Below are 14,109 nucleotides of genomic sequence, written 5' to 3'. Positions count from 1 at the left end.
TGAAAATCAGCTGTCCTTAGGGAAGTCTGCTGTGTCCAGAGTCCAGCTCACCAGCCTCTTCCTATCAGGACCACAGAGCAAAAATGAGTGTCATCTCCTAGGACCTGGAGGAGATGCAGAAATGCATAAGCAAAGCAGTCAGCCCTTGCATAAACTAGAATTTATGACAGTATATGCAAAGGCATTGAGTCAGCAGTTTAAAGTGGTGCCATGATGCCGGTATGTGTGTATGGCTTTTTCACAGTGTGAGAGGGCTAGAGCTGCATTGCTACACAGCTGAGACATTCACCTCTCCCAGGAAATTTGGCATGGGACCAGGGTAAAATCTTGCATTAAAGGGGAGATTTACATTCCACAGGATGCTGCTCTTAGGGCATAGGTGTTCAAACGTCGAGTTGGCTAAAATTATTCTGAAGGATTATTTTCTCAGTGGAGCATGCCAGGTTGTCAGCAGTTTCATCACCGGCGACATCTTCCTTGGCGCTTTCCAGCAGGACACAGGCAGGCTACCGAACCTGCTTGCCAGGCTGAGTTCTGGCAGGAAAGCCAGCCAGTGTGCTGCTAGTTCCTCCAGCTGCCTGTTGGTTTGATGCTGCCTGGTGCTTCCTACAACAAAAAGCCCTGTTTATGTTTACGGGGAAGTTTGCCAAGCCTTACCTACTTTCTCTGAAATGTTAGTGAGCTGGTTTTATTATTATTATTACTACTATTTTCAAACCTGGCCTGAAGGGTCCAGCTGTTTCCCAGAGCTAAGTCAGGGAAAATATGTTTTTGGCCATTAAAAACACCTGAAGATCTTGTCCTGAATGTACTTCAGAGCTCTGGAGCCTGGTGTTTGACAAGGGACAAATCTTCTGGCAGAGATGTGCTGAGTCTCCTCCTGACCTCTGAAAAGCTTTGTGCAGCTGGACAGAGCTATAAACTTCTAAAAATTTGCACCCCATGTTCCTGCAGCTGCAAAACCTGCGGCACAACCTTGCTGGACCCTCCAGAGATGCCATCCCTGCCTGCCATCCCATCATGGCTCCCCTGGGTCACTCAGCTGCCTCTCCCCATCCTATTGAATGATGAAAGACTGGCTGTCTCAGGTTGGAGCATCACAAAATGTGGGCCAGTGCAGGGACCAGCAGTCTGGTGTTATCTCTGCTGTCTTAATCAGCCAGCTCACACAAGCACTGCTTTTAACACAGGTTTTAATTCATGACCCTATGCTAAGCTTTTTAATGGGATTGCTATCCCACCCAGCATACAAAGAGGTCCTCCCGGATGAGTCACATATGTGCTGTCCCCTCCTCCTCATCTCAAAATGCTTGATATCTGGCACCAAGTTCTGGATGTGATGAAGATCCTGCAACAAGGGGTGTTCATCCCTGCACCTGACAAGGCCAGGAAGTGTGGTTCCTCCAGTGGATTGGATGAGGTTATGACTCAGAATACATTTTGAAGATGAGTTTTGACATGTTCTGGCCAGAAATAGAACTGGCATTGCCAGGGCATTGATTTTTCTCCTGTTCATATAAATAGGTTGACTTGCATCCCTCATCCCAGAAAAGCTGTGGAGATGCATCATCGGCCACATCATCAATTTCCGGGGGAGAGATGCATGTTTAAACAGACCGGCCAACCACTGCTGTTGGTCCTGAACATCCAGCACACAAAAGTCAGAGCACATCGCTGTGCCATGGTCTGAATCCAGCAAAGGGACACTTAGAAACAATGTTCCACACCCTCACAAATCTCCTAAAATGAGGCATGCCTGTGGGGGCAGCTGCCTTCAGGACTGGTGCTACCATTCGCCCCGTTTTTACAGCCAGACCATGAAAAGCAGAGCCTGTAGGAGGAAGATTGCAGTGTCACAGGCAGGGAAACCCTTGCTGTGGTGCTGGTACACACCGAATGTGAGCTGGGGTCCAGCATTTGCCTGCACCCCTCTGGAGGCTCATGTCTGGCGAGGAGGAGCCAGGAGGCAGCACCGAACCCAAAGCTTCTGGGAGTAGGTACCGCAGGAGTGGGAGTGACGCGCACCCCAGGACACCCCTGGGGGAGTTGTCCCTACAGCTTCACACCCCTCTGTATCACTCTGGCCAGCACCCCACGGATGTGTTTGCACCACAGGTGCCTCGCTGAGGGCTCAGGGACCCCCACTCTGAGCTGCAGCCCCTGAGACAGGGTCTGGCTGTGTCGTGGGGGGAGGCTGCCTCCTCCCACACCCTTCCAGCAGCACTGTTCCCCTACCCTGGAAGCCTGCAGGGTCACCCAGGGACCCCCACATGGGTGAGGAAGCAGGGCCTGAGCTGCATGTCTGAGACCACATGTCAGTGTGTGTGTGTGTGTGCATGTGCGTATGCATGTATGTGTGTGTCCATGTGTCGTTGTGTCCCCCCATGCCTCCTGTCCCTGTGTGCCCACATGTCCCGTGTCCCTTCATTCCCCATCCCCCCATGACCTGTGCCCCATGCCCAATGTCAAACTGTGTCCCCATGCCCTGTTTCCCCCCATACCTCCTGTTCCCGTGCCTCCATGTCCCCGTGACTCCGTCCCTGTGCCCATGTTCCCCCATGCCCCCTGTCGCTGTGTGATCCCATACCCATGTCCCACATCCCGTGTGGGCCTGCATCCCATGTCCCCCCCCGTTACCCCTGGGCCTGTGTCCCCCCCATGTCCCATGTCGCATGTCCTTACGTCCCGTGGCCACCCGTGTCCGCGTGTTGCCCCTGTACCCTGCGCCCTCCTCCCGTGTCCCCCCGTCCTCCTCCCGTGTCCCTCCGTGTGTCCCTGCGTTCCCACGTCCCCCCCAGTCCCTCCGTAACCCTCCGTCTCCCGCGTCCCCCTCCCGTCGCCCCGCCCCTCCCGTCGCCCCGCCCCTCCCGTCGCCCCGCCCCTCCCGTCGCCCCGCCCCTCCCGTCGCCCCGCCGGCAGTGCGCGCTGCCGCCGCCGTTGCCAGGAGACGGCGATGGCGGAGCGGGGCCTGGCGGTGCTGCCGCTGCCGCAACTCCGGGCGCGGCTGCGGGAGGCTCGGTACCGGCGGCTGGGCGGGGACGGGGGTCCTCGGGCTGCGGGGCCCTGCTGGGACCGGCAGGAGCCGGGCTGGGCCTGGGGGCGCGCTGGGCGTCAACCCCCGACAGGGCCGCGAGCCAGGCCGGGTCGGGCAGGGCAGGGCAGGGCCAGGCCGGGCAGGGTGCCCCGCTGGCCCCGTGCTGGGCACCATCTCCGGAGGCCCTGGTGGTCCAGCTGGGCCACGGGTGCCACCTCACCGGGGTCAGGGTCTGGAGCCAGGCTGCCCGCTTTCCTGCCCCAGACCCCTGTCTCTGCTGGCTGCTTCAGGTCCTCGAAGGAGCGGGTCTGGCCAAGCCCCTGTGCCCTGGCTGGGGTGACCTTGGGTCCTGCCAGCCCTTTCGGGTTGGCCGCTGTGCCCTGCAGTTGCCTGTTTTGGCTCAGGCACTCCCCAACGTGGTGTTTAGCTCAGCCCAGAGCTCAGCCTGACCCCCTCCTCCTCACAGCGATGCCAATGCCCTGCTCCAAACTGAGGTGGAAATGTTTGAGAAGTGGTACCGTAAGATGGAGCCGTGCAGCCTGTCTCTCCAGCTGCTCTCTGAGACGCATGACGCCCCACTGGTGCTGACGCAGGTACTGCTCCGGAGCCAGGGCAGCAGCTGTGCAGCTACCAGGTACTGGGTTTTCAGGTCTGGCTGCTGCCTTATGGCACAGAGCCATGACCCTTCCTCCCTCTGCAGTCACCCTGACCTCCCATCTCAGCACTCAACTGACAGGAGGTCAGTAGGCAAACTCCCCATTTTGAAATGTGGTGAAGAAAGTCCCACAACAACCCTTTGCACTTGGACTTCACAGTGATGAGCCCTTAACCTAGACACCTGACTGCAAAAAGGTGCTGCTGGTTTTGTAGGTGTAAGAATTTGGGCTGCGTTGCCGTTCCTGCACTCAGTATAAAGGCCAGGCTACCTTCTCCTTTCTCCTCCTCCAGCTGATGCTCTCTGTTCCCTGCATGACAGCGCTATGTCCTCCCAAAAAGCAAGTGGTGGGGAGAACTGGTATGAGGTAACCCCTGTGCAGCATAATTTGAAGTAGAAGTTAAACAAATAGGGAGGCTGGTGCTGAGAAAGGAGGAGACTTGCCTAAGGCTATGCCAGGTCTGTGATGGGATGCTTTGCTCATCTTTTCTCTCCTGGGGAAGTTCACGTGGGCTCAGACCTGCGTGCATCCATGCATGGGTATCTCCTCTGAGTACACGTTGCTCTCTTCCTTCTTGATGGAGCCATGAACAGGTTTTTGGGAGCAGATTTTTAGCTCCTGGTCTGAACGTTGCCTTTTCACCAGAGACAGAGTGAAGAGAAGCTCTAGACCCTTTGTGATGGAGCTCCTTTCAGCCACCATCCTACACTGGGTTGTAGTGCCTGCCTGCGTCCAAAGTAGCCACTTTCTGGTTAGTCCCAAACTGAGCCCTTAGAAACTTTGCCTTTGGCCAGGTGGGCGCTTGCTCTCTGCAAAGAAGTGCCTGCCTTGCTGTTGTCCCTGTGGCACTGAGAATTGCTTCTGAGTGGTGTCAGTTCTTTGGAGAGCATACTCCAGCCTGCCCGTGCTGCAGTAAGCTCAGCTCTTCAGGGCATCTGACCCAGGCAGTGGTAGATCACACCTGTCCTACACAACAATTAGCATCTTTGCTCCAAAGAGGTGGTTTACCTGCCCACATGAAGCTGTCACATTGGCTTTAACCTCTAGCCCTGGATTTGCCTGTTGAACTGAACTGAAAGTGCTTGCGTAGGAGGGTTTTGTGGGTGGATGAGAGGACAGATGGGGTCAGCCCAGGTGTGGTCCTGAGCTACCTCTGGTCTGGAGAGGCCTCCTTGTCCTTGCTGTAAACTGGAATCCTGCTAATGTGACCACTGAGATTTTCTTTCTGAATACAGGAAAATGCAGCAACAGTTGGCCGGTGCTGGCTTTCTAATGGCACCTGCATTGTTCCTTGGTTGTTGCAGATGCGTGGCAGGTACAAATCCAAGTTGCATGGTGCGACGGACTATTTTGTAGGCCTGATAGTGGAGCAGAAATGTGAGCTAGCTGAGCGGGAGCTGACTGAGATGAAGAATGAGATTCAGAGAATGAAGGAGGACTCAAAGCAGACTTTGCAGAACCTTGAGGTATGGCTCTCCAGGACCCTTACAATCACCAAGTTGTCAATCAGTCTTGTTACTTTTTGCACCTCTTTCAATGTGCCATCCTTCAGGCAATGAAACAGACTTGCTTGGTGAGGGCTGTTCATAGCAGAGCATTGCTGTGGGTGGTCCTGAGTTGAAAGTAGGACCTTGAACTGTCCTTTCACCTCATTCCTTTCTTGAAGGCAAGTATACTGACAGAGGTCAGAGGTGCCCAGTCTCTAAAGATTGATCTTATTAGGGCAGGAACTAATAATAATACAGATGAGAGGAAGTTTTTTATGTAGAGAAGCTGAGATCTGCTGTATGAGATGAAGTCAACACTTGAAAGAAAAATCTCCTTTTTGTTAGCTTCTTGAACGTGCGCCCTTTGTGCCAGCCATATTTTTCATTCTTGCAGCACCCAGAAACTTTCTGATTGGCTGGGCTCTATGCAATCCTCTCTGGGGTCTGCCTTTTCACTGTCTTTGGGATTTCTTCAGAGCATGCTCCAAGCCTCTGAGACTGCTTTCCTACTGCAGATTGTTGTGGCTCTATGACCATCTCTGCCTGCCCTGTGCTGGCTGCCAAGACCTCCTCCTATCCAAAATGCTCAGGAGCTTTTGGAGGAGAGACCTCTGCATTTGGTTTAGACCACTGTTGCTGCTTTGCAGTGGCCAGAAGAGGAGAAGCAGGCAGCCTGTTCCTCTGGTGTGGCCGCAGGACATATGCAGTAAACAAGGGGTGGTAATTTTTTGACTTGTGTTGGCTTAGTCAGACTGGCAATGTTTGTAGGTCAGGACGGAGTGACAGATGTTGGAGTTCAGGCACATGAGATATTTTTTTTCTTGTTCTTTTTGAGTCAATGAAGTAGCAGTGCTGTGTGAGCCTGTGCCATGTGCCCCAAGCTGCACAGGGTGAAACTCAGTGATCCCACAGGAGAAATGCTAGTAACACCAGCAGAGAGCATGCCTGGTGCTTTCCAGTGTTTCTGTTCCCAAAGCTGTTTGAATAAGGGAAGTTAACATGTATTAACTGTTATGTGGCTTTATTTCTACAGGCAGTCATAGAAGAAGCAGATGTTTGGTGGGCTGATATTAAGAAAGCCATCAGTGACTTTGAGAAAGACATCATCAGCACCACCTCCAGCAAGAAAGGGAGTATCATAGCTTCTGAGAAGCTGCTGAGATACATGGAGAAGAAGAACCGCCAGAGGGTCAGTGCATCAAGGCAAATTTTGAGGCCAGTCTGTCCTCTGACAAGTATGTTGGTTAGGGAAAAATCCTAGTTCCCACGTTTTCAGGCTGTCTTAGCAAGTCTCTTTGGATAGCCCTTGTCGCACTTGTCAGTGGGTGACAAGCTGAGGTGCTCCTCAGGCTGCTGAGCTACAGCACAGCTGTGAGCACAGATGATGCGGGACTCTTAGCAGAGCCTGGGGAAGTGCACAGCCATGCCCCAATGTTCGGGGCAGGGTGATGCTGAGCAGCATTTCTCACTGGGCTCCTTTCAAAGCCAGAAGTGAAGGCTGCAGTGCGGATAAGATGAACCAGAAACGCACCATAAGGAGTGGGGTCTGGGTGTTCTTTCTCTTCTGCTGTTCCACTATAATCTGCTTTTTTTCTTTAGGATCTGCTGAGAGAGAAGTTGTGCTTAAAAAATTATTTGCTCAAGTGTTACAAGAAGAAGCTGCAGCAGCAGCTCAGGCAGGTGCGTGCACCAGTTGAGGAGAAGCAGGGACTAGATGTCCCCTTGAAGAATGAAAGGAGTACAGCCCAGCGCAGATGCAGGGCCCACTCTGTGTAGGGATGCATGGTCCTCCTCCCCCTCCCCTTCCCCTTTGCTCCTGGCTTTGCTGCCTTTGTCAAAGGGCATTGTCACTGCCCAGGTTCAGACCTGGCACATGTCTGCATGCATGGGATGAGACCAGAAGTCTCACAGAGTGGAAGCTGGCGCATCTCTTTGTGCCCTTTGTGCCCTGGAAAAGATGTATGGTGGTTCAGAGCAGTTCCCTGGGGACTGGCTGCTGCTGGCATGGCAGGACCCTTGCCAGAGGGGACCTGTCTGCACTGCACGGACCCTTTAAGCTACGACACAGAGCACAGGCTTAGTGGCATGCTGTGTCTTGCATTTCTCCCCAAGCCCCAGGTTTGCAGCCAGGCTGAAGACTGTGTTCTTTAGGTCTGCTTTCCCCACAGAGCAAAGCTCTCTTACTTGGGATGCAGCTTTGATCAGCAACCTACAGCTCTGCTTCCTTGGGGTTTGCAGAAGGAGCAGATCGGAGAGACGTTCCATGAGGTCCGTTTGCAGCAGATGCAGGTTAGAAATGCCCAGTACCAGGAGAAGATTGCTGAGAAGAACGAGGAGCTGCTGCAGCTAAAAATTACCTCAGGGAAGACTATCCAAGTCCTCAACTTCTATAGAGTGAGTGAACCTCCCAGCACCTTTGTTCTGCCTTTCTTCTGTTTCAGAGGGTCGCACATGAGCTCTTGCATCTTTCCCTTTCTCAGTCAGAGGATGCCGAACACATCTGTGCCTTCCCACTGACTTAGCAGTTTGGTCGGGAGGTTTGCCCCACACACCAAGAGCAGCGATGCCCTCATTTGTGTTTGGCTGCAGCCTGATGATGGAGTTCACACTTTGCAGCATGGTAATTTTACAGCCCAGGGGAAGATTCCAGTACGAAAGAGCTTTTGTGCTGACTTGCACAGGAAAACACATTTTTTACATAACCTGTGACATTTGAAAAGATGTCATGAGCTGCAGCTGTCACTCCAAGTCTCTGCCCATGTCAGTCTGGGTCAGTCCTAAACCTGAGCTGCTGTGCCATGGGCTGTGCTACAGTGTGACCCAGAGGATGTAACGAAGCAGTAGTTGCATGCCCAGTGCATGATGCTGCATTCTACAAGGGATGAGCGGTGCACAGAGCTCCCTTGGGAGCAGACCTCCCACACCACCAGCTGAGACCAAGCTGGAGGAGTAGAGGGGTGGCTTTGAAGGTGGCTGGGAGCTGCTCTTGTGCCCGCTAATGCTGTCCTGCTCTCATTTTCCAGAGGAAGCTGCAGGACGCCATGGAAACATCCACATCTTTGATGAAAGACATCTCCCAGAGGAAGGAGCTGCTGGAGAAAATTGAAAGAGAAGCTGCCCTGGTGGAGGAGGTAAGAGAGAGACTGAGAGACCCTGAGACTTCACTTGGTACACAAGTACCTTTTCAGGTACTTTTTGTGGTATGTTGGATACAGATGCCCATGTGAGGCCCAGCAATGTGCCTTTCCGGGTCTGAACAAGATCTGGGATTTCTCCAGTGCCAGTGAACACGGGCAGGTGTGCAGAACAGGCCATACTGTGGATTTTGGCCCTGGCTCCACAAGGACCTGCCACTGGCTTCCTGAAATGCTGTTTCCTTCAACTTTTAATCAGCAATGTCCTCCTCAGGGAGAAGTGTTACCACTCTCATACCAGTCTGGGGTATGTCCCCCTCCGCCAGCTTTGGGAAGCACGTTGAAGGGGCTCCCTAACAGTGCTTCCTGGCAGGGGTGGAGGGACCAGTGGATGCATACCACTGCTCCCCTGCAGTGCCGGGGGTTTAATTTATCCCGCCTGCCTGCTTTCCTGGGGGACTGGCCACCAGCTGGCAGAGGGACATTTCCCTGGGATCTCCTGGCCCTCTGTCCCTATTCCTCTGGCAGCAACGAGCTGAAGCTGAGAGTGTGAATCGGCAGCTGCAGAAGCAGCTGTCAGACTACAGCATCCCCCCTGTGCTGAGTTATGTGCAGAAGAAGACAGCTGTTACTGACCTCGAAAACAGACTCAAGGCTTGGGAGAGGAAGGTGGCGGTTGCTGAGGTAAGCGAGACCAGGCTGGGTGTGCAGGGGCCCAGACATGTACCACCCGGGTGCTGGGTCCTGGTGGAGCTACATCTGTGCCTGCCCACCTGCAGCCACCCTGGGGACTGGAGTGCTTGCTCCTGACCCACCAGGAAGTTGTGCGAGAGTTCTCTCATGGTGGTTTCACTGGTGCCTGGCAGAGCTGGAAGCTCTTCCTGTTTATGGAGCAGTGATTACTCCCTACCCCATGGAGGGAGGCTGAATTTTAATGACTGAGCTCAGAGGGGAAGACAAGGCAGGGACACAGCCTGTAATTTGACAGGAAGTACCATCAGGCTGTTGCTATACTGAAACCTGTTGTGTGTGTAAGGAGAAGACGATGTATGGCAGCCTGATATATTTCTGGCTCTGCGTATGTAACCTGCACTGGCCTTTTCTAGCACCCTTGATGGCTCCCCAGTGTTTATAGTCCTCTTTGATGACCTCAGACATTTCTTACTCATTTGTATCTTGACTATTCCCTGATAAGGAAAGGCTAGCCAAGATCCAAATGTGAGTTCATGGCAAAGTTGCAAGAATACCTTTGATTCTCTTCCTGCCCTAACTCCTGCAGCCTGGGAGGAGATGGAGAGAGAACACAGAGGAGCATAGTAAAAGCCTGGAAGCAGCAGGACATGTCTCTATCCCTGCCCTATGCAGGATGTCTGTCTGCACAGTAGTGCAGGGAGAGAAGTGGCTGCATTGGATGGGGTGGATAGTGTGGCCCTGTACCTTGACACCCTGCTTGTCTGTGAGTGGAGACGGGCTTACCTGTGGCTGGGGTGGGGAAGGCTCTAGGCTTGTGCCTGTCCAGCACTTAGCCCCACAGTGCCCCAGTCTGCAATGGCCAGGGCTTATGTGGTCCCGTCTTTCTCAGAGGTCAGAACTGTGTTGATTTGGGCTTGACCCATTGGCCGAATGGGTTCAGAAATAGGGGTCCAGCTGTGGCTATCCCAGAGCTGGTGGGCAGCCTGCCTGCAGGCCTCTCTTGTGCAAGCAGGTTTCTTCTCACCCAGCTGATCCTCTTGACTGGGAGACCTAGGCTCTGGCTTGCATGCTGTCTATGCAGCAGTGCCCAGAGTCCTGCCAGCCTCTGGGAGGTGGAGAGCAGCAAGGCTCAAGGGGCTAAAGAATCAATGTGTAGTTGTCCCTGGGGTAAGAGTGAGGCTATAAACCTGTTTTCTTTGCCAGCTCCTCTGTGGCAGGGTGTGTCCAACACCCCTGCTGCCGTGCAAGGGGCTGTAGGTTTCTATATGGTGCTGTTGCATGGGGTCTCTAGGCTTCCTGTGGCATGCAGGAGAGAAACCAAAGCTGGTGTAGACCTGAAGGAGCTCTCCTCAGCATGCCACAGTGAGCACTGATTTCAGGTGGGAGCAGTGGGGGATGAAGAGGCAAGCAATATAGCAGCTCAGGCCTAGATTCCAGCCTTGCAGCTTTCTCCACAACATATCACTGCTGTCTGAACATATTAAGGCCTTCTCCTTTCTCCTCTTGTAGATGTCCTTGCAAAGCTACTGCAGAGCCTGGAATCAGGTCAAGATGTCTGGTAACCAGCACTAGGCTTACCTCATGCTGCAGAGCAGGCAGTGGAAGCTGCAGAAGGAGCCAGCCCTGTGGGGAAGTTTGCTGTCAAGCGGGTAAATATAGCACCCTGCAAGCTGCAGTGAGATGAAACCACTTCTGCATGAAATAATAAAGAAACCCATGGCTCTGTTGTGAGACCATCTCTTTGGTCTGTCCCAGCATGTGCTGGCTTCCACCAGGTTCTGCTGCCTGGCCCCTCCACAGGCCCTGCTAGGTCAGCCAGCTCTGCTCTGGGTGCTCCCCCCTCCCTCCACCACCACAAGCAGTTATTCTCCGGTGATCAAATCTGACATACTTAAAGGAACTGTCCTTTCTCTCTGGACAAGCCCTGATGACCACTTCATGCAGGAGGAACCAGAGGGGATTCCCTGGGAGATGTGAGAGTTTAACATCTCCAAGCATGCGCTGACAATTAAAGAGAGCTGAGCAGTGTAAGCATATAGGGCAAACCATTCCAACATGGCATGCATGAACCACGCAGAAGGATACTTCTTTTACCTAAAGAGACAAAACAACAAGAAGGGAGCAGCTACCCCTTCCCCAAGCACCTGGGGCAGGTGTAAGTGTCCCTTGGAGACAGGAAACTTTTTCCCACTGCAGGAGTTATACATCATCTCAGACGGCCCAGCCTCAGATGAGTTCAGGTCTGTCTTTCCCTTCTTGGGATTGAAACCAACTTTCTGAAATATCCTCACTGCTGATCTGGAAGCCTCTTCCTAGTCTTCGGGTGGAGCCTGTGGATCAGCTTGTGCCCTGACTAGTGTGGGGAATGCAGGAGGTCCTGTCCTCTCGGAGGTGGCCAAGATCCAGTCGCTGTAGTAGGACACTGGGGTGTACAGGAATGGTCCGTAGCATCTCATGCCACCCTCACTGAGAACGCCTTTCAGGACCCATTTCTCAGGCCCACTAATCTGGCACATGACAGGGTTGCCAGCATCACCCTTTTGAGAGGAAAAAAGGCAGGGTTGTGTCTCAGCAGTATCCCTCCTGCCGTCACTTGGTGGCTGTGGACTTCACGGGGTGAGAGGAGGGCAGATCACAACAGTTTGGTCCTTTATCATCACTGGCAGCAAAGCACCGCTGATTCAGGGGGCTGGCTGCCTTTGGGCTGATGATATCACTGCGTGCCCCAGATGAAGTGATTGGCATCGCTCCCTGTGGCTGCCCATGCCCTCATCAGCTCAGCCCCATGATCCTTTGGTATGTACCACAAGGAACCCCTCTGGGTTTTGCCTCCCAAGCACCTTGGACCCTGGCAATGTCAAAAACCCCAGAGGCCCCGGCAGTGGGAGAGGTCCAGGGACCAGAAGCAGTTCCCGCAGGCCTGCAGGGAGACGGTCACCCTGCAGCTCATGCAGAGGTGGGTGTTACATGTTCAGACAGTCTCCCATGCCTGCTATTTACAAGCTGCACGGAAGGGATCTTTTCCTGTAAGAACTGAGCAGAAGAAGCCCAACCAGTGTTTTGGCTACTCTCCCAGCCTGGAGTCGGAGATGAGCAGAATGGGGAGGAGGCGGTTTGGCTAAATGTCTGCCTGGTCTGGGTTGGTGCTCTGTGTCGATTACCAAACAGCCTGCTACTTCGTTGGTGTCCCGGTGGCTGCAGCATGCCGTTGCAGTGATCCTTTTCAGCGGGCAGGGATTCACGTCCACCATGGAGAGCATCCTCAGGAAGTCGCCACAGCACTTTCCCCTGCCTGGCTGAGGGACCACTGTCAGCCTGTGGCTCTGTGCAGCCCCTGGGTGACCAGTGGGTGCTTCTTCCTCCCCGGACAAGCCCTATTCCCCTTCCACCCATGGGGGCTGTTGGTGGGAGGGAGCTGCAGGAGCTAGGGGTTACCTGCGGTGGGATGGATCCAGCCCAAGACCCAGCAGTTCATGAGGTCCAAGGCAGAGAGGCTCCCGTGGGGGAAGCAGATGGGCTGAAAGACACTGCTGAACTCCAGTGGGGCAGCTGTCCTGAGCAGACCAATGTTGTTGTAGAGTGTCACCTCATCAAAGACCTTGAGGGGGATGACAGAGCTGATTGAATACTGGGGCTGGTCCTCCCATTGCCTCTTCATGGTGCTCAGTCCAACCATGGCCAGCACCTGCTGTCTGCAGAGGGTGGATGGAGGGGACTGGGTGCAAGGAAAAGCCTGGACAAACTACCCGCCCCTGCTCTGACTGCGGGATGCTCGCCCAGCTGCTGGGCAGCGACAAGACTCTCCTGAGCACGGGGAGGGGGTGTCATTCCCTGCTGATTCCCAAACCTTGCCCAGGGTGACACAGGGCCCCTCACAGGGCACAGACCTGCTCTGCAGGCTGTATGCGGCACTGAGGATCCAGTGCTTGTTCAGGATGGAGCCAAAGACCAGGAGGTTGTGCTGCGTGTCCTGCAGTGCCACAAACTTCTGCACTAATCTCCAGGGGCACAGGCTGGCCTGGATCCCGCAGGCTGCAGGGAAACGGGGCACATCGCTGGGTGCACCTGGCCCTATGCTCTCCTGCAGCCCTCCTCTTCCTCTGAATCCCCTTTGCCCCTTTCTGTGGCTGTCCTGAGCTTTGACCTTGCCTGGGACTGATGCCAGTGTCACCCAGGCTTGCTCACCCACAGGGCCAAGCCGGTGGTATGGTGTGCGGTGCATGAGGGTCAGATCATGCCACCTCTCTCACCTGATGCTGGGGCAGCACAAAGACACAGTAGCATGTGGCTTTGCACTGCCCCAGCCTGGCAAAGAGCTGGGGTTGGGAGCCAGGGTCCCCCTTCTCTGCCTGCCTGCGGGGAGAGGGAGAGATGGCATGCTGGGTGCCAGCTGGCAGCTAGCCTGGAGGGACTTGGTGTGCCCATGCTGAGCATGCTGGGCTGGTTCCTTGCCCTGGTATGTGGGTGCTGCAGGTCCCAACCACCCTGGCAGTGGGCAGGAACACAGGGAGACCTGATAGGCCCATTCCCAGCTTCTCACTTCCCACCCTCTTTTCATGGGCCTCATCCTGCTGCGCTTTGCCTGCTCCATCATGCCCCTGCCAGTACCCTGTCGACCCCATGCTGCCCCCCCTGCTTGGCACCCCAATGCTGCCGCGGTGCCCAGGTAGCAGGATGTGGGCACAAGCTGCTCTGTGAGCTCACCATCGCTGTGGCGGCGTGAAGGACCCTGCCTTCATTCCTGCACAGTGGTGAAAGCTGTTGGAGGCTCCTGCAGCACGTCTGCCTGCACAGAAAGGATCCCTCAGGCATAGCTCCTCCTGCCCTGGGCACTGCTGGATGGTTTCTCCCTGGTACAGACTGTCCTGCCCAGGAGGTTCCTTTCTGTGCACCCACTGGGGTCTCTGCCCACCCTGGTCCCACTTGCAGGCAGAAGCAAGGGCAGCAGGAGGCTGGAGGAGCTCTGGTGCTGCTTAAGGGGATTAATAAAAAAATTGAAGGACCCCAAAGTGCATGGGGGTGGTGGTTTGGGAATCTGGAGGGTAGCAGGAGCTGTTACAGGGGCACCACCAGGCTACATCTGCTTGCAGCTTGGCTTCCCCATG

The 14,109-nt window shown here is 54.5% G+C and overlaps 2 protein-coding genes across 3 annotated transcripts; one reads left to right on the top strand and one right to left on the bottom strand.

Moving 5' to 3' along the window:
* Positions 1–2,938: 2,938 nt before the first annotated feature.
* Positions 2,939–10,723, top strand: CFAP263 (cilia and flagella associated protein 263). 2 transcript variants are annotated; one of them, XM_064459050.1, is made up of 9 exons: positions 2,939–3,018; positions 3,501–3,627; positions 4,995–5,156; positions 6,211–6,366; positions 6,777–6,857; positions 7,416–7,571; positions 8,201–8,308; positions 8,840–8,995; positions 10,514–10,723. In XM_064459050.1, exons 1-9 carry the CDS (start codon positions 2,954–2,956, stop codon positions 10,574–10,576), a joined length of 1,074 nt encoding a protein of 357 aa, XP_064315120.1. In that variant the 5' UTR covers positions 2,939–2,953; the 3' UTR covers positions 10,577–10,723. The 2 variants fall into 2 exon arrangements, with proteins under 2 accessions (XP_064315120.1, XP_064315121.1); XM_064459051.1 differs by lacking the exon at positions 2,939–3,018 and having other exon boundaries at positions 3,582–3,668.
* A 593-nt stretch (positions 10,724–11,316) lies between these two features.
* Positions 11,317–13,626, bottom strand: PRSS54 (serine protease 54). The gene is made up of 4 exons (XM_064458170.1): positions 13,545–13,626; positions 12,892–13,036; positions 12,468–12,696; positions 11,317–11,541 (listed from the first exon to the last, which is right to left on the bottom strand). The coding sequence occupies exons 1-4, from the start codon at positions 13,624–13,626 to the stop codon at positions 11,317–11,319; spliced, it is 681 nt and encodes a 226-aa protein (XP_064314240.1).
* Positions 13,627–14,109: the final 483 nt, after the last annotated feature.

The sequence above is a fragment of the Phalacrocorax carbo genome, chromosome 8 (assembly GCF_963921805.1).
Source record: "Phalacrocorax carbo chromosome 8, bPhaCar2.1, whole genome shotgun sequence".
Taxonomy (NCBI): Eukaryota; Metazoa; Chordata; class Aves; order Suliformes; family Phalacrocoracidae; genus Phalacrocorax; species Phalacrocorax carbo.
Note: the sequence above shows the minus strand (reverse complement) of the source record. Positions and strands in the feature narration are given on the sequence as shown.